Source organism: Sinocyclocheilus grahami, unplaced genomic scaffold, assembly GCF_001515645.1.
Source record: "Sinocyclocheilus grahami isolate Dianchi unplaced genomic scaffold, SAMN03320097.WGS_v1.1 scaffold76.1, whole genome shotgun sequence".
NCBI lineage: Eukaryota > Metazoa > Chordata > Actinopteri > Cypriniformes > Cyprinidae > Sinocyclocheilus > Sinocyclocheilus grahami.
Window position 1 is genome coordinate 822,027 of NW_015505255.1, and position 25,822 is coordinate 847,848.

At 37.5% G+C, this 25,822-nt stretch overlaps 1 protein-coding gene across 1 annotated transcript in view; it reads left to right on the forward strand.

Moving 5' to 3' along the window:
• tub (TUB bipartite transcription factor) overlaps window positions 1–25,822 on the forward strand; it is a 128,981-nt gene that overhangs the window by 59,457 nt on the left and 43,702 nt on the right. The window contains exon 2 of the mRNA XM_016273138.1: window positions 14,876–14,927. Within this exon, the coding sequence (XP_016128624.1) occupies window positions 14,876–14,927 (52 nt within the window). The remainder of the gene's footprint in view (window positions 1–14,875; window positions 14,928–25,822) is intronic.

A 25,822-nucleotide genomic window follows, 5' to 3' on the forward strand; every position in this document is an offset into this window, starting at 1 on the left:
CGCTACTCTACACTGCCCAAAACTCGCGTTTGAATCATCAGTGGCAAATCCTTTAAATGAAAATGTACTTACAGACTGTGAGTCAGAACTGCCAGCATTTTAGTCTAACGTTACTCTCCCAGGATCAGTAAACAGTCCTCCATAATATGTGCTGCACACATCTGGATATTTGGGTTAAACTGTTTTGGAACAGTGTTGTAAATACAACTTAACCACTGATTTGTAGTTGTGTCCTCTTTTGGAAGACCAAACAAAGTAGTTTTGCTTTCACAACGAAAAACACGGCGGCCTAGCGTGAGCGGAAGCCACGGCTTAGCGTGAGCTGAGGCCGGGCTAGAGTAAGCAGAGGCGGCGGGGTCAAGAACGGCGCGCCCGGCGGATTCGACGAAGGAGCGGCAACCACATGTGACGACCCCGGGCTGGACTCCGCTTCGTCCAAGGTGAAAACCGATCCAGTGATCCACAGCACTAAGTGGATGTATTCCCTCTGCGACCAGCACAGATCAGCTCTAGGCATGACGAAGCGGATATCGTCCTCTTTTGGAAGACCAAACAAAGTAGTTTCGCTTTCACAACGAAGCACACAGTGTCTTCACGACATGATGGCAGCGGCAACGGCAACAATACTACAGTGAGAATAAAAGTTACGCCTTCTTTCTTTGCGTGAACATTTGGGCGGCATTATGTAAATCTTCCCACATAGTGAGGTAGATATGTGGGGGCGTGTTAGAACGAGCTGTTTTAGGTAGGCGTGGTTAACTCTTAACTTTTATAAAGAATATCTCTTTGGATTTGAGACTTTAGTCTTTGCAACTTTACAGATCTTCTTTTTGCACCAAGAGCTTGTAACACTCCAAAGAGAAAGGAAAAATTTAAATCGCATCATATGACCCCCTTTAAAGGAGACATATTATGCTCCTTTTTACAATATGTAATATAAGTCTCTGGTTATTATTTTAGATCTGTGTAACAGCAGCAAACAGTAAATAAATCAATAAATCCACTGCTCTGTTGTCTCCTCTGAGGCTGGGACTTGAAATAGTGTTCTGTGCTCATCTGTACAGCCAAAGACAGAACAGTTAGCATGTTTTGCTCAAACTTTCACCATGTCATTAGAACTAGTACACCATTGTCGCTTGCAAAATCAAAATGATGGAGCCGTGGGTGGAAACTTACAGATTAAGGGGTGGTAATATTATAATGAGATCCCTTTGCAACGTCACTAGGGGAGCGAAATCAGACACGCTTGTTTTTTCAGACGCTTGCAGAAAAAGGCTTACCAAAACAAAGTTGCTGGGTTAATCTTTTTCACGTTTCTTTGGTTGGTAGATGCACCGGGGACCTGATTATAGCACTTAAAACCTGGAAAAGTCAGATTTTCATGATATGCCACCTTTAAAGTGCATTAAGTACAAAATTAGTTATTCCAGTTTAGCAGACTTAGACTTTAAGTATACCAGTTTAGTATACTAAAAGTACAATTGCAGGGTATTTTTATTAAGTAGCCTAATAACGTAAATGTATTTGTTGTATACTGAGCATTAAACAAATGTATTTCAAATACATTTGAGTATATTTGTTTTTCACATAGGGCAGAAGAGGTGAATTGTGATTTTATTTATTTATTTATTGCCATTTGATGCACACATACTTACTTGCCAATGACAGTGCCATTTGATCAGAATAAGAAAGAAAGACCTTTCACACACACACTCATTCACACACAAAGCACTGTGGATTTATGTTCATTCATCAGTGACCGTTGGCACCTCGTGTCCTGCATGGCTGATGGAGTCTGCATTATTAACAAAGCTCTTCATACTCTGGCTCTGCAGCTGCCCGCATGCCGGCCTTGGCAACGTTAGCTAGCCCCATACTACACAGAGACCCCCTGTCATAGCACTTCTCAGCACTGAAGCGCTACAGTGCATCAAAACATCCAATATCTACTTAGCATTTGTGCCAGTGTTACACTTTATTGACTCTTTTTGGGACTCAGCCAATCAAGTTAGCAGTGTGTGCGTGCTGTTAGCACAGCTTGATGGTGGGCTACATAATTTTAGGCACAGTGGCCGTAGGTTTCACTAATGGATCTGCCCAGGCGATGAGCTCAGTATAGTGTGACTTCAAACGGCTTCCAGCACCATCAAATATTTACCAGCCATGCTGCTTTTCCACCTGCTCTCCCTCTGCTGGAGTGTAGCGGAGTGCGTATGATCCAGCAACATCCCACCATGTTCGCTGTTTTTGACCGCTGCTAGGACGAATGTTGACCTTGGCCCCCTGCAGGGACAGTTTGCAGATCTCTGACGAACGGTTTTGGCCACCAAATAGGACGTGATAGTATCAGTTTCTTTTTTGAGCACCAGATAAAGCAGGTCAGACGTCTGTCTGATCTTTGCCTTCGGTTCTTTTGTCTGAAAGCAAAACTAGCAGCGGCTTTCCTCCTTTCAGAGTCATATTTTAATATGCTGACATGATAATTAAAAATAATTGCTCTGATTTGAGTTTGTTATTTGAGTTAAATGTTTGAAATTAGATCTATTTATAATTAGGTGTTGATGGTCACTCTGATAACAGGGAATACAAAGCTGCCTTTAGGAAATTGTTGTTTCTCTGTGCGGTCAGAGCTCCTATGGGAAGTAAACCGCACAAGAGAGATCGAAACTGACACCACAGATCTCTCTCTGTCTCTGACATGCTGAATTGTAACATTTTGATCTATATCACATGCTTTAGGTACAGTAATTTGCCATATCCAGCTCTAAACTGACACCATCATTTTATAAAACATTTATTTATTATTTATGTATTTCTGTATGTATGTATGTATGTATGTATGTAAGTCTGTATGCCCTAGTAAAAAATAAATATATTTAAAATAAATTTATTTCATACTAAGTATAGTTCAAATCTATTAACATATTTACTGACATATTGCTCGATACTTACTGATACAAAAAGTTTAATTAAACTTTATTTGGAGTACTGCTTGTGCACAATGCATATTTCTTAATATTAAGCCTAAAATGTGTTTTAATGTCACTATTGATGAGGATTGATTTTTGAATAATATTGGTCTTTAAATGCAAGATTTTTAAAGTGTACCTGAAGGATACTTGCAATGGTTCCACTTTAGCACAATCAAATATACTTCAGTATATCTTTAGTTGGACCTCAGCACTACTTCCGAAATAAGTTGTTCCAATTTAGCAGACTTGAAGTATACCAGATTAGTATACCAAAAGTACAGGGCACTTTTATTAAATACATAAATATGTAAATGTATCTGTAGTATACTTAGCATGAAATAAATGTATTTCAAATACGTTTTAGTATATTTATTTTTCACTAGGGTATATACTTACTGAAATAGACAATTTGGTAGGTTTAGTGTCATTAAATCTCTTGAAAGATATTCAGCTTTCTATAAAACACTTTTGAGCCATTTACCAGCAACTAAATTAGATATTCACAAGCAGAACTGTATATTCTTTGAAATATATTTGGTAAATATATAGTCTAGGTGAGGTTTAAGTGGGCTAAATGAATGGAAAAGTCCATCATACATCACCAGAGAGAAGTCTGTCATTTTCACAGACAAAAATTACACACATCGTTCACAATAAGATCAATAACATGCATTTAGGGGATATGGGAGAACATACTCAGCTCTACTCGGCTATGCTCTAGTCAACTGTTTTCAGTAGAACCATTCACAAGACTTTTTTACATGTCAAACTATCATTGTCAGATATTATCATTATCTGACAATGATAAAATCGATAAAGCTGGCCCTATACAGCACATACTGTAACATAAACAAACCACAACTGATCGCTTTATATGTCATTCATCAGGCTGTTCTTGTCTAGAATAAGCTGCCAGTTAGTCAAAGGTGCTACTACATGAGACTTGTTTAATGCATGGTTATTTCCTAAAGTAATGTGCTGTAGTTTTACTTGTTTTCTTGCTGATTTTACATATGTTCTCAATTTTAACTGGCAAAGCAGCACACACACAAAGCGCCAAGGTTCATTTTACTGGTCAGGGAAGAGTGTGTGCCTGAGCCATGCACTAAATCAACATGACTAAGTGTGACACTAAGAAAGATGAGGGAGTCCAGAGGAGAGATGAAGAAGCTGATATACAGTAAAACAGAATATGCTTCAGGCTGCATGAGGATATTACAGAGAAACACGACAGCTTACAGGAGTGCGCTTGAGACAAATATGGAAGGACAAATAACTTAAAACCATACAGGAAGCTGAACAACATTGTTTTTCATTTAGATTAAAGACGCCACTGCATCATGTTTGTTTAAAATGAGCATAAACATTGCTTACAAACTACAGCAGAAGTCATGCATCGTTTTTGAATTCTGCATATGATTTTAGCATTAAAATACAACATCCACAATGGAGATGAGTTCATTTACCTTTGTTCTTGGCAGTGGCTAATGAAGGTGGTGTGATAATGCTGATATTAAAATATGTATATGAAGTCAGATCCTCATTTAGCTGAGTGAAGTACCAGGGGGACCAAAGAAAAAAAGCGGAAAGCCAATATACAAAGACAAAATGGTGTGCTGAGTTTGGATTCAGCATGTTAAATCAAAGACAATTACAACTGCGCTGCTCTGTCCCATGTTAATGAGCCCAGCGCTGAATGAAAGGATGAATAAATCATGGCTCAGAAAAAGCATTTGAGGCACCCGCTTTTCAGAGCCTCGTGTGTATCTATGTGTGTGTTGATGAACCAGCGGAGCATCGTGACAAACATCAAAGCAGTTAGACAAAAGGGATTCACTCTTATATGTTCTCCCCTTCTTAGGGCTGTGTGTAAGGTTATAATGACAGTGGTCCGAAAGAGAGAGAGCAAGCGAGGGAGAGAGAGAGAGAGAAGGGAGGGAAGGAGGCAGTCGGTATGAGGCGCAGTGAGCGAGAGCCACAGTACACAGATGATGACGAGAGACACACAGTGAAGGTGAACGGAAGAATAAAGCACGAGGGATTGTGAACAAACAGAAAGAAAACAGCACATGCTGAGGGAACTGGAGTCCCAGCGAGGCAGCTGAGTCTGGCTCACGATGAAAAGGATCCGCTGCAGACTGCAGGCAGGAGCTATGTGAATGGAAGAGACTGTAGATAGTGGAGACAGAAGTGCAGGGGATGGTTGGGCTGCATGGGCTCTGTTGTTGGCATCGCTGCTGCTGTCCTACTCTGCTGCCGCTACCCTTCCCCCTGCGCTCTGAACCCCTTCAACACACACAGATATGAGCTCCAAACACTCGTCTGACTGGATCCCTTACAGGTACATCTGTTTGTTGGTGAGAGAGTGAGCTTGTGTGTTTGGTTTTGAGAGGATAGGTGTCTTTGATAGGGGAAAGAGAATGATGAATGGATAATGAGTGGCTCGCTGACAGGGCTGCAAAAGGTGACAAAGGTGATTCTCTCGTCCTTGTCTGTACTCTCGTGTTTCTCGTGCTGCTAGTTGAGCGCTCAGAGCTAGTTTGTGAGTGTCCGGTTGTGTAGTTACTGCTGAGGTTTTGTTTATATCAGATGGTCTGACATAAAATTTATTACAGGGCTCAGCAATAAAGATGGCCCTCCCGGAGCCAGATGATGTAACTGTCACTGCTGCATTGTCACTATACCTTGTCTATGTTGATCTTGTTGGTTTTTTATGCTTTGAGAACTTTTAGAACTCTAGCGGGCTACAATAGATGAGATTTTGTTAAAGGGGTCATCGGATGCCCATTTTCCACAAGTTGAAGTCTATAACATACTTTGGTTAAAATTTCTCAATGGTAGTGTAAAAAACACCCTTTTTACCCTGTCAAAATCAGCTCTGTTTTCAGCAAGCTGTTTTAGTCCATGTTGCTTTAAATGCAAATGAGCTCTGCTGACCCCGCCCCTCTCTTCCGTGGGGTGACGAGCAGACTGTAAACTTCAGCCGCGAAACTTGCTAACTAGCACATATTAGGAAAGGTGATTTGCAACTTCTTCTGTAGATGAAGCTGTATCATGAATGATTCGCGCAAACAAAAGTGCATTTAGGCAGATCGGGGATCAGCGCATTCCCTTCAAAAACGAAAGTAACGTTAATCCTCTGCGCTTCAGCGGCTCAGATGTTGGGAGTAAATGACGACTGCTATGTTCATTATTATATCCAACAACAAAACACTTCAATCGCTTAATCTAAGACATTCTTGTCTTCCCCTGCACCGGAGTCGACACAATGGCGGACAGCTCACAGCTCACTCAGGGCAGGTCTAAGGTAAGACGGCCTTGTCAATAAAATATCGTGGGAGCGGCCTGAGCAGGTCATTCTGACAGGAATCTAAGAACAAACAGCCTGATTTGAGAAAGGGGATTTTAAAATAGGGATTAAAAAAAAAACACTGGGTGGATTTTTATCATTATAGGATGGATGTGTTCACACACTTCCAACACACATTTATGTTCAAACAACATGTGAAGTGAATTTTGCCTCCGATGACCCCTTTAAGATCGTTAGAATAATTTGTGATTGTTTTTGAAGTATGAGTTTTGCACTACATTTATTCTGATTTATTTGGTAGTAATAAATGCTGCTGCATTTATTTGATCAATAATTATAACAAAGATTATTACAAATATTGTTGTAAATATTATTAAAATAAAAAACGATATATTTTAATATATTTTAAAATAGATTATAGCTTATTCCTGTGATGGCAAAAACTGAACAGCAGTTACTATGAAATCCTTCAGAATGAATGAAGCTGTTCTGCTTAATATTTTTGTGGAAACCGTGGTACATTTTTGCAGTTTCTCATTTTCCGTAAAAAAACATATAAATATTTTGTAACATTATAAATATCTTTACTGTTTTTTGTAGTGTTTCTGAATAAAAGTATTACTTTCTTTGTTTTAAATCTTACTGACCCCAACTTTTGAATGATAATGTAAATATATATTAAGTTTTTTTTTTTTTACATTTTTTGTTTGTTTATTTATTTTTGTGAAGCCAATAAAAGTCAAAAGTCAAAATCTTGAGCCTCACATATTGCGGATACAACTGCAGTTTGAATGTGTATTTGTATTTGCTGATGAATTTTTGCTGATTTGCTTTGTTACACTTCTTGTTAAAATGTGTGAAGTCAAATTTGACAAGTAATAGAGTTTTCCCCTAATATAACCCGGGCCCATGCCTCATTTATTAATTTTTTTCCAGAATGCTCTGCATGTATTTTGCTTTATATTTTTAATAACTTGTAATTTACGTGTGGAATGATCAGTGAAAAGAAATCAAAAGCATGGCTATATTATTATGTTTGCTGTTGGAGGCATGACTACTGCTGCCTCTCAGAGGAGCCTCATTGCCATAGCTGCACTGCCTCTGCTCTCTCATTGGCTCTTGGTTGCTATAAGTTACAAGCCCACTTTCCTCCACTCTTTCTTTGAAAGATTACATCAGGGAGCCCTTGCCGCTTGTTGCAAAGAGCTAAAGGTACCGTTCGATCTACCCTGGAGGGTCTAAGACTGTCTCTATGGGAGTGTGTTTTGATTGTGAAGATCTGCCCTCTCCCACACCCCAGTTTCCTGTGTGTGAGGTCTGTAATTGTGACCTGAATGGATCTGAGAAATCTAGCGAGCTTTGGCACTAGAGGAGCTCAAGGGAACCATAATGGAAAGAGAGGCATACATGAGTCATTTGTTTTAACTAAACCTGTAGAAAAGAAAATAATAAATGATATCTCTCACTTGTTTGTTGTAGTCAGTAGTGGCATTAAAAGGAGATAATTCTTCCATAATTTATTGTCAAAATCTCTAAGACTCTTTTTTTTTTTGGCAGAACAGAAAATAATATTTCAGTAACACTTTACTTAAAGCCTTTATGTATAATGCATTATAAAAGTAGTTTTAATTAATTATGCATTGTAATGCACCTTATAATGCATTGTACAATCTCATGAATAATTGTAACCACAGGTAATATATAACACTTATCAATTCATTGTTACACTATGCATTTTAAATTCGGCTATAATTATTTACGACAAGATGTATCGTATAACATTATGAATAATTATAATGCATTATACCCTTTAATAACACTTTATAATGCATAAAGGCTTCAAGTAAAGTGTTACCAATAGTTTAATTCAGTGAAAGCCATGCAGTCCAATGTTATCACTGGGGTGCAAATATCATCTTCAGTGTTCCACAGAAAATAGAAATTCTGTGGAACACAAATAGAAATTCATACAGCTCTGAAATTACACGAGGGTGTGAAAATAATGACATAATTTGCATTTTTAGGAGAATATGCCTAGGATCCTAGTAATCACACATGTGCCTCTTGAGAAATGTTCACATCTCAAACCATTCTATAGTAATATATAAAACTGCATATGAAATATGCAATTAGTCAGTAATTTCATAATGAATATTTATCATCACATTCCGAGATCAAATGATCTGAGATAAGTCTTAAACAAGTCATTAGTGCTCTTTGCCCAAATTAGTGTCTCAGTATTAATTACCGTATCAAATTCATAGTAATTTATATCAGGAAGGCAGGTAGAATATGTTTGGCATAGTTCAATTTCATGTGAGATGGGTGCCCTTAGTAAAACTACTCAAGTTCAGTTTAGGGATTGTGCCAAAATAGGAAAAGCAGTGAAAAAAAAAAGATTTTATTAGTAACAGAATAGCAAAGACAACATAATTTCATAGAAATAACAGCTGCAACATACTTTGCATGTGTGCATAAGAATATATGCATATGTGTTATATCGAAGCCAATGAGCCATTATTTGGAACCTCAATAAAACGGTTTTAAAAATATGTGAGCGGAAACGCAGAAAGAACTGCTTTGAAAGAACTAGAAGAAATAACTGCTAGCATACTTTACAAGTGAGAGGAAACATGCAATTTGGATGCAGACAAACTCATGAAGACAATCATTCAAAAATGCTGTGCTACCATCCTTTATAACTAAGAGCAACAAAGACAAAATAATTTAATCGAAAAAAATGTTGTACGTTAAATGTATAATATGCATAGTTGATCACTAAATTTAGGGGCTATGTGCGCTATAGGCCTACAGACTGATTTACAACATGTGAATTCATTCATTTATCCCGAAAGAAATGGAAGTGACATGAGTGCCTGGTGAAGAGGGAGAAAAATTGAGTAGCATATATTTTATAGTTATACAATACTCATTTTGTGAAAGAAACACTTTTTCAAATGATATTTTAAATGATCATTAGGCCTATTGCCGCTTGCCCACATTAGACATTAGGCCTAATGTGCATTTTTTTCTTCTTCAAATTATAGCTAAATGGTTTGCAATGATTAATTTTAAATCTAGATTAAATCGAGGTTTATCTAATAATTCTGTTGCACCAAACTTTAAACCTTTAAAAATAAGCAGGTTTACATTTTAACCCATCATTTTGATCCTGGATTTAAGTTATATTTAAGATTAACTTTAATCCTGTTGCACCATAACTTTAGACTCAGATTTAAATCTCGATTATGGATTAACTTTAAACTTAATGGAGGTTTAAATACAATAAAATGCACATGCAAATAAAATATGTAACTGATCGAACGGTAACACTTTACTTGAAGGGGTGTGCATAAGACTGACATGACACCTTCATAATCATGACATGACACCTACATAATCATGACATGACACATGTCATGAAAATGAAGGTTTTTATGCATGTTTATGACAACTGTCATTAAGTGTCATTCGCTCAGTTATGTAATTTTTAATGCAAAGATGACATTGTTTGTGATGTCTTTGTTATGGGCTATGGTTAGGGGTAAGGGTAGGGGTAGGGGTAGGTAAAATAATGTCAAATTTGCATTAAAAATGACATAACTGAGCGAATGACACTTAATGACAATTGTCATAAACATGCATAAAACCTTCTTCATATTCATGACATGTGTCATGTCATGATTATGAAGGTGTCATGTCAGTCTTATGCACACCCCTTCAAGTAAAGTGTAACCGATCGAACAAAAACAGTGGAGATCTGAAAAAAACAGGTCTCAGAGAGGTGTTTATTACAAAAAAAAAAAATGAAAGCACATCGATTGGGATGCCCGGGATGCGTATCCGTCACTCTTGGTGCACCTCGGTGTCGAACAAACAAAAGAAGTGAGAAATATTTAACAGAAGCGGTCACTGTGATGATGAGGCGAGCACCAGTGATCGCGGCCACACCTCTCATTCTCATGCCCGCTCCGTGGGTCTGCTGGGCGGCGATCAAACGGACAGGGCAGCGCTTTTCATGAGCGGAGATCGCTTTTTTTTTTTTTTATCTCTGCTCTTTTGTCGTAAGTTATGTTATTACTCCATTAATGTATACTAGCCTATAAATCCACACCTGACCAGCAGTATCTATACTTTCACTCAAGTAATAGAGTCGAGTACTTTGTCCGCCTCTGCCTATGAGCAATAGCTTTTTCCCTCTGGAAAGTTCTTTGTTTATTACTGGTGTTTCTTAAAGGGTTTTACTCACCCCTGAGGCATCCTAGGTGTATATGACTTTCTTCTTTCAGACAAATCCAGTCGGAGTTATATAAAAAATTGTCTTTGATCTTTCAAGCTGTTTAATGCCACTCAGCGGGTATTGCATTGCTTCAAGCCGTTCGGTGAAAAGACCTCATACATCATTCCCCCGGAACTGCTTCTGTTTACAACAGTGAGCGCAAGCTAGATTCAAGTGATTATTACGTTTTGAATATGGATATTTTTCTTACAAAAACGCATCGATTCGCTACAGAAGGCCTTTGTTCACCCCCCGGAGCCATGTGAGACACTTTTTTTTATGGATGGGCGATTTTTATTTAAGTTCTTTTGGACTGAAGCAATGCAACACCCGCTGAGTGGCATTAAACAGCTTGAAAGATCAAAGACAATTTTTTATATAACTCCGACTGGATTTGTCTGAAAGAAGAAAGTCATATACACCTAGGATGCCTCGGGGGTGAGTAAAACACAGCCTAATTTTCATTTTTGGGTGAACTAACCCTTTAAGGTCTATGAAAGTATTATTTTCCGATAATACTGATGACCCATATTTTTTGTATTTATTTAGATAGGAATTGGGCAGAGATTTGCCTTGCAAAAGGCTGATCTCATAGATAACACACTGCACTCTTGCATATTGTACCTTAGAGCTATGGTTGAACAGCTGAATTACTCATATGTGGCAATGATTTCCATCCAAAAAAGAAAGTAGGTCAATAATTAGAGAAGCAGCAGTAGGGTGATTTGCTATTAAGTGTCTTGCTTTCAGGCAGACTGGTAATGCAGCAAGATCTGGATCTCTGCCTTCCTGATGGTAGGCAATATTCTTATGTTTGACACCCCCTACAGTACTAAAGGACTAGGGAAACAGAAAGCAGTGAGCACAGGCAGTAAATGTGTCCTTCCATCATGTATCCCTCAGTCAGCAGCGCCATTGGGCCCTTCATGGCTTTTTTTCCTTGTGTGATGAGCATCTCCTCCCTTGCAGATGGGGCTTGCTATGAAAAATGTATTGAGCTTTGAGATCACGCTGGCGTATCTGAGGTTGTCTCAGCTGGACCTTCTGCATCACAAACACTAATTTCACAGCCTTGGCCAGCTTATTAGAGAGTCAGTGTGCTCTGGTAGGTCACAGACCCTACATGGACAAACACACACACACATACGGAGCTCACTGGAGGTTAAGGACCTTGCTATCCACACTAAGCTAAGTACCATTGCCTGTTTTCCATTTGAACACTGTCATGCTAGTGTGCATGTACATAAACGCATTCTGTGTTTTGCCCTGATCAGAATTTTGCCCTGATCAGTCAAATGTCCTCTAAAAAAAGTAGTAAATTCCAATGTTAAGCTTGGAAAAAAGCTTAACATTGAGTTTATATCTCGCATTTCTGACTCTTTTTTTTGTCTGAATTGAAAAAGTTGCAATCACCTTATTTTTTATTCTGTGGTGGAAACTGGATTTCGTAATCGATGGCTAGTTTCAAGTTTGCTTGTTTCCACTGTCAAAAATGTCCTTGGATACACTGAAAAAAATGTACAAATATTTCCAGAGCCTTGATCCATGTAGTGTTTCTGCTTTTCTGTTGTTGTCCTGTGACGCACTCAGTGAATTGCAGCAGATAGTTGTGAAAAGACGGAATCAAAATAAGAGTTTCATTGCAGGCGGAAAGAACTAAGAAACATGCGGAAAGATGTGACGCTAAGAAGGAAAGACTTGCATAACTCTATAGAAATTCTTTAAAGCTATCTCAAAAGTGTGACTGACCTTCATTCTTGATCTGTGCAGTAGAGTAGTGTAAAGAAATATGCAATCATCCCTACTGCGTAAAGAAAAAAAAAAAGTATTCTGTTATCACTCACTCTCAAAATCTTTTTTTCTCCATGCAATATAAAAGAAGCAGAAGAAAGGCGAACTTAAATTAAGATATATTCTCTAAAAACAGGCCTTGTCCGATGTCTTATGCAATTTTGCTTCTTGAGTAAATCCTATTTCAAGATTTTTTTTTTGAATGTTTTGATGAATGAAAATTTGCAGGTAAAAGTACAGCATGCAAATCAGCAAATGTTATTTTCAGATTCCATTACACACACATACAGTTAAACACCCACATGCATATACACACACACACGCACACAATGACACACAAAGTGAATTGTCACTGTCATCAGTGAAGCTTGATGGTGAGGGAGAGAAGTTCTACCGCACATTGCAGGCAGCTGTCAGAACATATCAATTTATCTCTCATTCCTTGTTGACCCTCATTATAACTGCTCTGTTTATGTCATTATCTGCCAATCTGATGGGAACTGACACCCTTGACTGCTAACATTAGGCACTTCGCTTTGTGCTTGTGTGCATTTATGTATTTTAGCTTTAGAAGAGAGTTCACGAATGTGTGCAAATAAGCATGGCTTTTTCTGTATCCTGAGGTTTCAGTAAGTGTGTGAGTTACCGAATAGGTGTCTGTATTTCTGAATGAGTGTGTGTTCGTGGGCTTGTATCTTCGTGCCCATGTGCATGTGTGATAAAAATGGTGTCAGTGTTGGCAGTCCATAGAGAGTGAGATTTCTCAGGTTTAAATAGGAAAGTAGAGATTGAGTTCTTTGCAGCTAGGCACTGGAATATCGATCCGAGCTAGAGAGGGAGAAACAGACACTAGTATAATCCTCCTGAAAAGACAAGCTTAGAGCAACATGAATTTCTGTGTTGGTCCAGGTTGGTTAGTACTGGTTTGGTTAGAAATATTTTGTAACTGTATGTCTGTCTTTCTGTCCGTTCGTCTGTCTTTTAGAGCTGCACGATTAATCGTTAAAAGATCGCGATACTCATTGAAACATCGACACAATCTTATTCCTAAATGACAATAATTCAGCTATGTCTATTACACCTGTTTCACATTGCAAGTGACAGCATAGTGTGAGCAGCACGTATTTTGTCACTGTTTATGTTAATGAAAGAGGTTTTTCCGTCACCCTTCCGATGTGAACAGTTATTCATTAATATAGGTAGAGACAAAATATGCACTGCTCACACTCTGCTGTTGCTTGCGATGTGAAGCAGGCATTAAGGCAAAGACTTGGCTATCAGCTGTAGGGTTAACATAGCAAACCAGTTAGATCATCACAATGCATCATTCAAATTTGCACTTTGGTTAGAGCTGTTATAATGTATTTAAGGTGTTTATGTACCCGTTTATTGTGATTAAAACTGGTATATGGCACAAACATTTTAATATGATTGTTTGCTACGACGATGAGCTTAATCACATTATTTTGAACCAAGTATTGCATTTACATGAGGTAAAGTTTATTATTATTTAATATTGACAAAATCCCATTGTATTCCCATTCCCATCTGATTAGCATGTTTGTTTGTGTTTCATAATGTCATCAAGGAAATGAGTGAATGCCTGTGGTGTTGTGAACCTAAACTGCTGTAAAAAAAAATAAAAATAATTTTTTATTGTCTAATGACATCCAGAGATTATCCAAATCAACACGGATAGCAGAATTCTTGATTTCTTTACGGTGTTTGTAATTGTTTGTAATATCAATACTCTGAACGATTGTAAAATTAGTTCCTATCAAATGTTAAACCAGCACCCTAGTTGTGCTTTACAGATTACGGAGCACAAATCCTTTACCACACCACCCTTGATCTGTCACACTTCTTCTCTCCGCATGATCCACCACAGCCACAGAGGAAGCCCTCTATTGCCATTTAATTAACACAGCTTTCGGCTCCGCAATAACAGGTGGCAGAAATGCATGAGGAGGTCTGGAGTGAATGTGTCATAGCTGATTAAAGCGAACGAGAGGAGGGACAGGCAGAGCACAAAGGCCTCAACAAAGACCTCCCTCCTCACAGGACCTGAAAGAGCACAATGAGTCATAGGCATGATCAACACAGCAGCACTGTCTGATGTGTATATGCACTATTTATATACTGTTTTGCCCATATTTTAGGTTTAGTGACCAGTAAATAGAGAGCGATGGTTGTGATTTATTTATATGATAATACAGTTGCTTTTTCAATAATGCATGCGCTAAGATATGTTTAATACTGAAGACTTATGTCATATCCTACGCAGCAGAATTTTTAGTGAAGGACATGAACAGTAAGGAATTACATCTGTAAAGATTGCCGTTGCTTAAATCATTGATAGGTTATATTTTTCTTTTACTGTATGCTTCTCTTGGCACTGGACTATCTTTGTATACACAAAAGGACCAATAGTAAGTTTGAATCGTATCTCTGTTGGTGCAACTCTCGCTGTGGCACATCTTTTTTGTGAGGTTTCCCCATTAATCTTGTTTTGTCCTCTTGCAGCACCTTGGATGATGAGGGCACGAACCTGCGACAACAGAAGCTGGACAGACAGGTGAGTTTTCCTTTGGTTTCTTTTCAGCATTGTGTACAGAGGGTTCTGCTCAAAGGAAATGGGATAAATCAAATAGAATGAACAAAAGAAAAAACAGGCAGAAACAGAGCAATGAGAGAGAAACCATTCATTGAGGAAACATATTCTCAAGACAGTTTAAAGAAAATGCCTTTGATAAGATTCCATATGCCAGCAGTCCCTTTGCCTTGCGTTATGAGCTGTTACTTCAATAGACTTGTATGGAAGCAGATTAGATTAATTCACGCAAAAGACACGATGCACACATGCATATCCCAATTCACATGCTTGAAACCCAATTCACGTGCACGAAATAAGAATAAATATTCATAAAATACGTTTCACAACTGCAAAACCCAATTCACAGATGTACAAATATATACAAAAATTTTGAATGTTTAAAATTCACGAGTTCATCATGGACTGTGAATGTGTGAATCGCCTTGGATTTGTGCGTGTATTTTTCCTGGTAGCAAACTCCTCCCATGCGGGACACTCGTACTCTTTATCCAATCAGATTTGAGCCTGTCGATCGACCAATCATAACCCGCTGTGGGCGTGCCTACCTGGATGTTACGTCATCAGCGCGAGACCACAGTTCAAGTCACGGTTCAGCAGAGTAGAGGTTTGTGCAGTTGATCGTTTCGTTTCAGTTAACTAGCCTTGTGGTGTATTGTTTTATCTTTGCATGCTTACTTAAAACTTGGAAGTAAAATCGGTCGTTTAGACACACTCGTTAACATGACCAGTGTAAGCTCGCGTGTGCTGCGGCCCTCCCCAACTTCTTTGGTTAAATCCCCTAAAATAAGGTCCGTGGTTCACACAAGCTCAAGAAACTTTCACGTTTTATTCTACAACATAAAAGACACCAGTTACACCCCACTCGTGATTTCTTTAAACTGTTACGTTTCTTGAAAAAGACGGTTGCTAACCAGTTGCTAAATGGAACTACAGTCGCTGTCTTAGACAGTAAACGTCATCATGCCGAACAGTTTATCAATTTACAGTATTATCCTATCGTAGTGTATAATTTATAGTACAATTAATTGTAGAATAACCAATTAATAGTTTCCCGCATTTTATATTGTTATTCAATAGTTTTTTTGCTTTGCCTCGAAATGCAACACAAGTCTTTGGATGGAAGATGCTCATTCTATCGCTTTCCTACTGATGCGGAGACTCTGGGTTTGTACTATAAGGTAAACTCATTATTATTCGATGTAAACACCACATTTACCGGCTTAGTCATGGTGAAAGTGAAACTTTAACAATGCATAGTGCTTAAAGCCACGTTAAAATTAAATGTTTACGGCCACATGAAGCTGTTACGAAGCATATTGAGGATTTTCTAGAAGCACGGATAAAATAACATTTTGTTTACCCACCCTAACAAAACGATAGCTGAAATGTGGTACTTTATTCACTAAAATAAGTTGAATCTTACCATATCCAAAAACTCGCTCACTCTGCTGTTATTTAATATAACAGCAGATATATTCAATAATTTTATTGAATTGTTTGTGGAGACACGTTTTTAATTAAAATATTCATATTAATCAAGGATTTATTGACTTTTAATGTACCTTATTTCAAAATGTACAGAAATATGTGCGTTCATATGTCCTTTAGTTATAATTATTTAATTTATTCATTATACTATTTATTTATTACTAATGTCTCATTTCAGTTTTAGTTTGGCTCTAGTTTTGTATTTATTCCATTTTATATGAAAAGGTTCATGTAGCGTGGATTAAAATTCATATACAGACTAAATCTTTTTCACTGAACATGTTAAAAATTAGTTTGAAAAAGTTGTGGGAAGCATGGTGGTGTTGACGTTGAAGGCGAGCAACCGTGGTGCTGTAGTTCGTTTATATAGCCTAAGTTTAGCTTTTACGTTCTGCACTTTTATTTAGTAATCAAAATTGATAAAAGTTATATTATTTTTTGAAGATTATCTTGATGGACAAAACTTGTAAGTTTCATGAACTATGATTGAACACAGAGCTTATTTTTTGCAATAATCCAAAAGCCTATGGAAAAATCCTATTGGCTTTTTGTCGAGGGAACCAGTGCGATGCTAACAGCCGATCGGCCTACAAAGTGACGTCATAGTTCCCCCACTCTATTATGAGGGAGTACAACCGCAGCACAACTACAGCTGAGATTGGCTCGATACTAGTTTGACACTGTGCTAGAAGTTCTTCAGTCAAAGGGTATTCAGACCTCATTTACACTGAATTTACACTGCTAGTATAGTGTCCCATTTAGAGTCTTTAGCATTCTTTTAAAGTAAATTTCATGGCCGAATGGTAGATACATTATGTGAAAAGTGTAGCATTTGGACCAATCAGACACACAACTTTTTGTTATATTTAACAAATAATATCGAACTCCCCATCACCTAACCAAATGGCCAATTACGAGGGTCTATGGACCCTTCCCCCAGCTACAAAAGTTAATTAATCAAATGTTTTAGATCCAGTCTTCACTATCTCTCTCTCTCTGTGAGGACGTGCCAGATTTGTGTGATATTCAAAGCAGTTAACTGCTTGGCTTGTTAACTCTTATACTTTTACAAGAGATACAGATACAGAAAGAGCAGGAAGCATAAGATAAAATGATAAAATAACAGAATAAAGTTTACTGAAGAATCTTTGCTGCATTCCTCTTTATGATCAGTCTGTCTTTGACTGAGCAGCATAAATTCCACAACTGTTACCAAGCAAATACAATTGCTGCTTCCCAACATCATCTTGTGTATTGCGATCTCAAAGATTTTTACATTACAGCTCAACACAAGATTAAACATTAACAATGGTTAATCACAGTAATATGTGAAAAAATAAGTAAATGAATGTTGATTACATTAAGAAATGAATAAAGGTAAAGTACATAAAAGAGATAAAGATTAATGTGAAGGAAGAGGCCTGTAACTCATCCAGATGTTGTGCCAAAGTGTTTAAATCCTGAAAAATGCAAGGAAAACAATTAGTGTGTACGAATTAAACAATGCATCCTGTTGCACAAATGGTAAGTACAAACACTGTTATTCATACACAGAGTTCTCGTGAGGTCTATTCTTCTTTATATAAAGCTATGATGATGAGGGCAGGGTCAGCGCTAAGTGGGAGCTAAACAATGGCCACCCAGCGTTGCTGAACAAATTAACTTTCTTCATTTTGGCCAATATACAGGACATTGTGGCTAACACAAGACAGCTGCATTTTTGACAACACTATCTGTATTCATAGCAGCCGCTGGCTTACACTGGTCATGTTAACGTGTCTAAACGACCGATTTTACTTCCCAGTTTTAAGCATGCAAAGATAAAACAATACACGTTTACAAGGCTAGTTATCTGAAATGAAACGATCAACTGCACAAACCTCTGCCATGACTTGAACCGTGGTCTCGCGCTGATGACGTAACATCCAGGTAGGCACACCCACAGCGGGTTATGATTGGTCGATCGACAGGCTCAAATCTGATTGGCTAAAGAGTATGAGTGTCCCAAGTGGGAGGAGTTCGCTGCCAGGAAAGTCAAGATGGTCCTCACTGCAGAACACAAGATCCAGGGGGCATGGTTAGATCCAGATCCAACTCCTCCCACCGTACATATACCTAAACCTACCCGTCTCCACCCCCTGATCCCTAAACCCACCCATCTCCACCCCTAAACCTACCAATCACCGTGGATCCAACCACGCCCCCTGGATCTTGTGTTCTGCAGTGAGGGGCTGCTGGGAAAGTCTCAAAAATACACACACAAGTCCAATTTGATTCACACATTCACAGTTCATGATGAAGTCGTGAATTTTAAATAATCAAAAATTTTGTACACAGTTGTACATCTGTGAATTGTATTTTGCATTTGTGAAGTGTATTTTATGAATGTATATAGTTATTTTGTGCACGTGAATTGGTTTTTGTGATTATATATATATACTGTATATATTCGTGCATGTGAATTGGGATACGCATGTGTGCATCGTGTCTTTTGTGTGAACTATTATTGAGTTAATTTGCTTCCATAGACTTGCCCCAGATAGCTTTGAAAACGTATGCCAAGATTGATTTTTTCTGTTAGCCAGACTCGTTCCTCTGTGGTCTTCATTAGTCTTGTGGTTTGCATTGGATATGCTGATAATCCTTTGTTATTATTGTACTCCGCAAAAGACTCTAAGAACAACAGATGGGTTCCTTGGAAAGGAACAAAAGATATGGGCAGTCCATGTTAGTTAATCTATGAGGTAGTTATTCTTTGCCACAAGCATGTAATTTTTCACAATTTCTTTAGAAATATTTTTAGACAAAATGTGACAAGGCATGATGTACATAATAATAATAATAATAATAATAAGGCATCATGTACAGAGAGTTGTAAATTAAACTCTGACCAGAGCCAGTGCGAAACACCCTGAAGGGATTTATTTTGCAATAATGACTGGCTGTTTGTACATTAATCCTGCTCATTATTATACACCTAAAGAACTGTTTAGCAAAAAAAAAATACTTGGACATACAGTTTTCATTCAAGTTGAAAGTACTGTAATATCTAGATTAGTTTGAATAATAAGAAAAATAGTCCATTAAAACATACGGTAGAAAGCCTAGCAACAAGACACTGCACACTGCAACAATACTACAATTATTTTTTTATTATTAATGATCTCAATTATTATTATTAAGCTTTGTATAGACTAGTTAACATATTTAGCTGCAGTGTCTTCCACTATGTCTCACGTTAGTTTGTTGTTTTTCTGGCCAAAGCTATGTTTAAAGACATCTCTTTTTTTATTTATATCAAAAGTAATAATTCTAATATGCTGATTTGGTGCTCAAGAAACATTTACTGTCATTTCCAATATTTAAAACAATATTTTTTTTTAAGTCAGGGTAGATAGCCTTTCAGGCAGCCCCGTTGTGCTACTGGCATCCCGAGTTCGAATCCTGACACGAGGACCTTTCTCGATCCCACCCCTATCTCTCTCCCACTTTGCTTCCTGTCAGTACTGATCTGTCCTATCATAATAAAGGCAAAAATACCAAAAATAAATCTTGAAAACCTTTTAGGATTTTTTGATGAGTAGAAAGTTCAAAAGAACAGCACTTATTTGAAACATATACTGTAAATTTTTTTTGAGTCCAAATTCTGAATGGTAATGTGTACATATATTGATATTATTACGGCTGTCCTTCAGAGTCATTTTAATTACAGTCAGTAGCTAGACGTTTTTTTCCCCCAGAAACTGAATTTCATAATTTAACATGATTCGAAATCAGTCTTGAAAACTTGTGACATCCAGTGGAATACTTGCAACCAGCAGTATCAAGATCAAGGTGTCAGGGTTATTCATACAGATTTGGTTGGTTTATTCTCAAATTTCAGACCGATATAAAAAGATTCAGTGACGCATTCTCAAAGTATCAGAACTACAGAGCTGGGACAGATTTAGGGTGTTAGAGGAGACAGAAAGAGCATCCGCCTCAACGTTGAAGCCTTTTTTCAGAAAAATACTGACAGCTCAGAAATTTTAGTCTGTCAAAGACCTTCCTCTCTTCACCTGTCCAAAATGTCTAGAGGTGGGCTGTAGATGGGAGATAGGATTTTAATGAGCTGCAAACATTAGGAACGCAAGCCTCCATGTTCCTCACCTCTGCAGTGAGGGAGTTTGGAGGATATCTCCTCGAGGGTGCTTTGCATCTGTTTGTCTGCTGTTGTGCTGTAAACACCAGTGGTTCCTACAGCTGGATAGGGAGACAAGCATAATTTGCTCCAAATCTTGACTCAAGCCAATAGGTTTAGCCCACAGTGCTCAGTTGCTCTTTAATGAACCTCCCACACTCTTCACAAGACCATGAGACCAAATTACCATGTTTATTGCCTGTCTGCTTTGCATAATAACCTGGAAGGAGCCGAGTCTGAAACTGTTGAGCATCACCTTAGCTAGCCTCTTTGTGCTCTCTATGGCCTCAGCAGTCTTTGACCACTGCATTTCAATGAATTTTATGGTGCTGCATGAGCGCGTATTCTAAACGATCTGTTTTGATGATACTGAAAATGTTATGGCTAATTTGGCAGAGCTGTTTAGCATCAGCTCTGAGAACAGAGGAGAGCACAGACGGCGAACGTGTTTAGGCAATGTGTTCGCAGATAAACAACTTTTTATTAGAACATCAATATGGAGATCTGTGCACGCTGCACAAAGGCATGTTTCCCCAAGCAACAAGGTACCGCCAATAGAACGAGCTTTGTATAGAAACCCCTGAGGGAGATGCAATCTTGTTGGAACATGAAACATTATTAAAAACACATGAATTCATTGTCTATGTAAGGATGACAAATTTTAGAGCCAAACCAAATCACAGGGTGTGTCAAATCAAAGGATTTGAACTCTTTTGTTTTAATGATATCTCTGTGATATTGTGAAAAGAAGGACTGTGTATTGGCACAAATTTCACAAATCTATTTGATTCCGATTCACAACCTCTTGATTTGATTCTGATTTTGACGTGGTTTTGATTTGTTTGCATATATCAGGTACAGTGCATGTCCGTTTTTCTTAATGAAAACAATCTCTCTCATTGCTGTGCTTTACTATAATATTAAAGGTTAAGATGCTGTTTATTTTTAGTTAAAACACTCCAATAAAACGAGTTGTGTTCAATCATTTAAAGTGCATATAATCCAGTTTTATAGAAACTTTTTAAATTATATAATTGTTTCAACATTCTACACTGTACATTTAAGCTCATTTTCATGACAGTTTTATTCAGACATAGCTATACTGTAAAGTATTTTTACAATGTTGCAAATAAAACAATTATTTGAGTACATTTTATAATACTATTTCAGTCTTATTACTTCAAAATTTCATGTTTAATTCACATTTAATATTACTTGCAATTTCTTTGTGAAATTTACAGTGAATTTCTGAGTGAAATGTGTTTCTACACTGATTTTTTCAGTGAACAATAAATCAGATATTACTAACAAGTAAAAATCTAAATAATTTTTAATGCAGTGTTTTTATTTATCAAACTACTCTCTCTAGTTATTTCTTATTAGTTATTTCTATTGTATTTTTTTCTAGTTAAAGAGCATTAGACATTGAGTAGCTTTCCTAAAGTTAAAACCATTTGAAGAGTTTGGTTCCAAAACGCTATAAATCCATTTTGATTAATTTGAGTAAAAATGTGTTTTCTTTACCAAGAAAGTGGCAAGATGAAAACCACCAGTTTCTGTTTCAAACTTTCACATAGCATCTTTAGGTTATAATAACATTAAAAATTCAAATCCAGATTTTGATTTTCAAAGATTTATTATAAAATTTGATAATTTTTTTCCCAAAATGCAATAAATCCATGACACGTTTTTTTTCAAAATGCAATAAATCCATTGAATCCATATAAAAGTTATTTTTCATATTGAAACTGTTGAAAATACACAACATGGTAATCCACATATGACAGCCTCTGAACTTGGTCAGTAATCTTATATACAGGCTAAAAATAGTCCAGTTTTTAGTCCAGTGAGCACAACTGTGCTTAAGTTCAATTGTGCTTTGTTGACTAGTGCTATAGCCTATACGCTGTATTAACAAAAACATAAATGGCATTAATAAAAACACTTACACTGACAAGCTACGCAATATCTCGTTCATAATCGAATGCGATTCATATGCGATTATGAACGCGATATTGCATAGCTTGTCAGTGATCTATGGCTCGGTGTATCCATCTGAAAGCACGTGATGGAAATTTACTATTAATCACAGAACTGGCTTTACTGACGAGATGCGCATGACAATCACATGCGATTTATCGTGCAGCCCTAAGTTTGTTTGTTGATCACAAAGTACAAAGTAGATGAGGAAAACTAGGATGCCAGGTGTAGGCCTATTCAAAGCTGTCCATTACTGTCTAGAGTGCGTGGAATGGTGTGCTGTGATTGGTTGAGCGGATATATCGCATTCTGCAGAGAAGGGAGTCTGGCGTTTGTCGCGGTTTGGAAAGGGAGAAAACATGACGCATTTTGCGTAAAATTCAAAATGGACTTTTCAATACCGACCAGATACAATACTGATTTTGGCGGAAACTCAAATGTTGTGATATTTCATTGTAGTTTGTGTTCAAAATAACAATGCGAAAGCTGAGACTTTGTTTCCTTTCAAAAGTAGCAAAGCACAACGTTTTTTGTGATTATTGGATGGTGGACACATTTTTTCATGGATCCACAGGCAACAGCTCAGACAAAAAGATCATTTTTGGAATTTAGAAAATTGATATTGGTTCATCAAAATGAAGGCTGAAAAAAAAAAATCGATTCGTCAATATTGTAGACGCAGCCCTAATGGAAATTAAGAAAAAAGGCTTAATATATGGAATTTTATAGCAGCTAATGGTGTGTTTCTGCTTGCATAATCTGTGATAATAGGTTCCTTTCTAACTTCAGGATTTTCCATTTGCACACCCACCAGCTAGCACAGGGGAAGGTGTTTTTCTGCCTGACTGGACAGACCTGGTCTCAAGCCCACTACACGCTCAAGGATTCCTTTAATGTTTGATAGACTCCAGCACAGGGATCTCCCCAGAACTCTTGGCTATAGCTGTACATAACGTCAGGTTGCTGCGAAAGAGAAGAATGTTGTGTGGGGAAACCCATGCTGGGATGAACATGCAGTCGTGTGTGAAGAGAAGGTGTGTTGTAGTGGCTGCTTTTAGCTCTAGGACGCTGAAAGTTTTATGAAGAAGCAACACAGTCTGTGCGCTCCAAGTGGTTATTTTATGTGGCTCCATTCCATTGTTGTTGAAGCTCAAAATTTTCCCAGGTTTAAACATTATTTCATTATTATATTATCTTCTTCTTCTGACTTTGTTACTTATTCTTGTCATGGATGAACCTCATTCATTGATGGAGAGGAGAACCAGTGCTTAAAGAGGAATTGAATGTCTTCATTAGAGCAGATGTCTTAGAGTGACTTGTCAGACTACTTGGGGTCAGTTAGACCTCATCAGAGATTTCTCAAGGGAAAATTATAGAATGGAAATGCTGTGAGCGTGCTGTGAGTCATGGAGCTGAGTGGTTGAGAAAGATCACCTATTTAGTTGCCCTATTTAGATATATATTAATGTTTTTGAACGTTATGTCTCATGTTCACTGAGGCTGCATTTATTTGAACAGTAATATTGTGAACAGTGTTGGGGGTAACGCAATACAAGTAACGCGAGTTACGTAATCAGATTACTTTTTTCAAGTAACTAGTAAAGTAACACATTACTTTTTAATTTACAAGAGAATATCTGAGCTACTTTTTCAAACAAGTAATGCAAGTTACTTTTTTTCCAATTTATTGACTGACAGCTAAAAGGCTTTTATATTTGCCAAAAATAGAACTTTTTTAATTTTAAAAACAAACAAGGAAGCCCAGTCCAGATTTAAAAAGTAACGTAACGCATTACTTCTCATAAAAAGTAACTAAGTAACGTAATTAGTTACTTTTTTATGGAGTAACGCAATATTGTAATGCATTACTTTTAAAAGTAACTTTCCCCAACACCGATTGTGAAATATTATTACAATTTGAAGTAACTTTTATATTTTAATATATTTTAAAATTTAATAATAATTTATTCCTGTCATTTTCAACAGTCATTACTCCAGTGTGTCAAGTGTCACATGATCCTGCAGAAATTTTAATATGATGATTTGAGTCCTTAAGTAAATTTTCTTATTATTATCAGTGTTGAAAACCAGTTGTGCTACATAATATTCAGTGTTGAGTAGAAAGTTCAAAAGAACAGCATTTATTTGAAATCTTTTGTCACATTATAACTGTCTTTACTGTCACTTTTGATCAATTTAATGACGTGTGTGTGGTGCACATTTTTATTTCATATGTATGCAACTAATCCATCTTTTATTTGGTATATAATGGATATTCAAATGAATTACTATAATTCGGTATGATTATTATTAAGATTTCTTTAGCTTATCAGTTGTTTAGGTTTTCAGTAGGGCTGCATGATAAATCGCATGCAATATTTAACGCGCAAAGCCTTCAGGTGATGGAGATTTACCGCTGATTAAAGAACCTGCTTTACTGACTAGATGCGCGTTAAATATCGCATGCGATTTATCGTGCAGTCCTAGTTTTCAGTAGTGGTCGACCGATTTATCGCCAAGGCCGATATATCGGACAATATTTGCCATTTTTCAAATATCGGCATCGGCCGATAAGTTTTTCTGTTTGGCCGATGCGTTCGTGGTGGGACTTTTATTTTGACGGTGTTGAGAACGGCAGTGCCTGAACACACAGTGCTCACAATCTCCCTCTTGTTCGCCGTCGTCGTTAACAGTTCTGTCTAATACGGATAGAAGTCTGTCTAATAATCAGATAGAACTGTTAAACAAATTAATTAAAATGTATACAAAAAGTATTATTGTATACATGTTGTTAGGTCTATCAGCATGGCGCCGTAAATGGCAGCAAGGACGCTGAGCTCCGCAATTCTTCTATTGTTTTTGTTTGTTTGTTCTGTGTTTTGTCATTCTTCTTCTGTAAGTTTTACCAGAGACGAACTCCTTAACATTAAGCAGCACATCCCGGACAACATTTTTCCGGTTTTTGATTATTCGGACGTTTTGTTGGACATTCTAGTCGGAGGTACAGCGGTGTTGTTCAAACGCGCGTGCAGACGCAGAAGAGGGAAACGCGCCGGCGCCCTGGTGAAGCTCCGCGCACGCGGCTTTCGGACTGCGCTCCCAAGCATTCATCTCGCGAATGTCCGTTCCCTTCCTAACAAAACGGATGAACTTCTTCTCCTCACCCGCACCAACAAGGACTTTTCAAACTCTGCTGCACTGTGCTTCA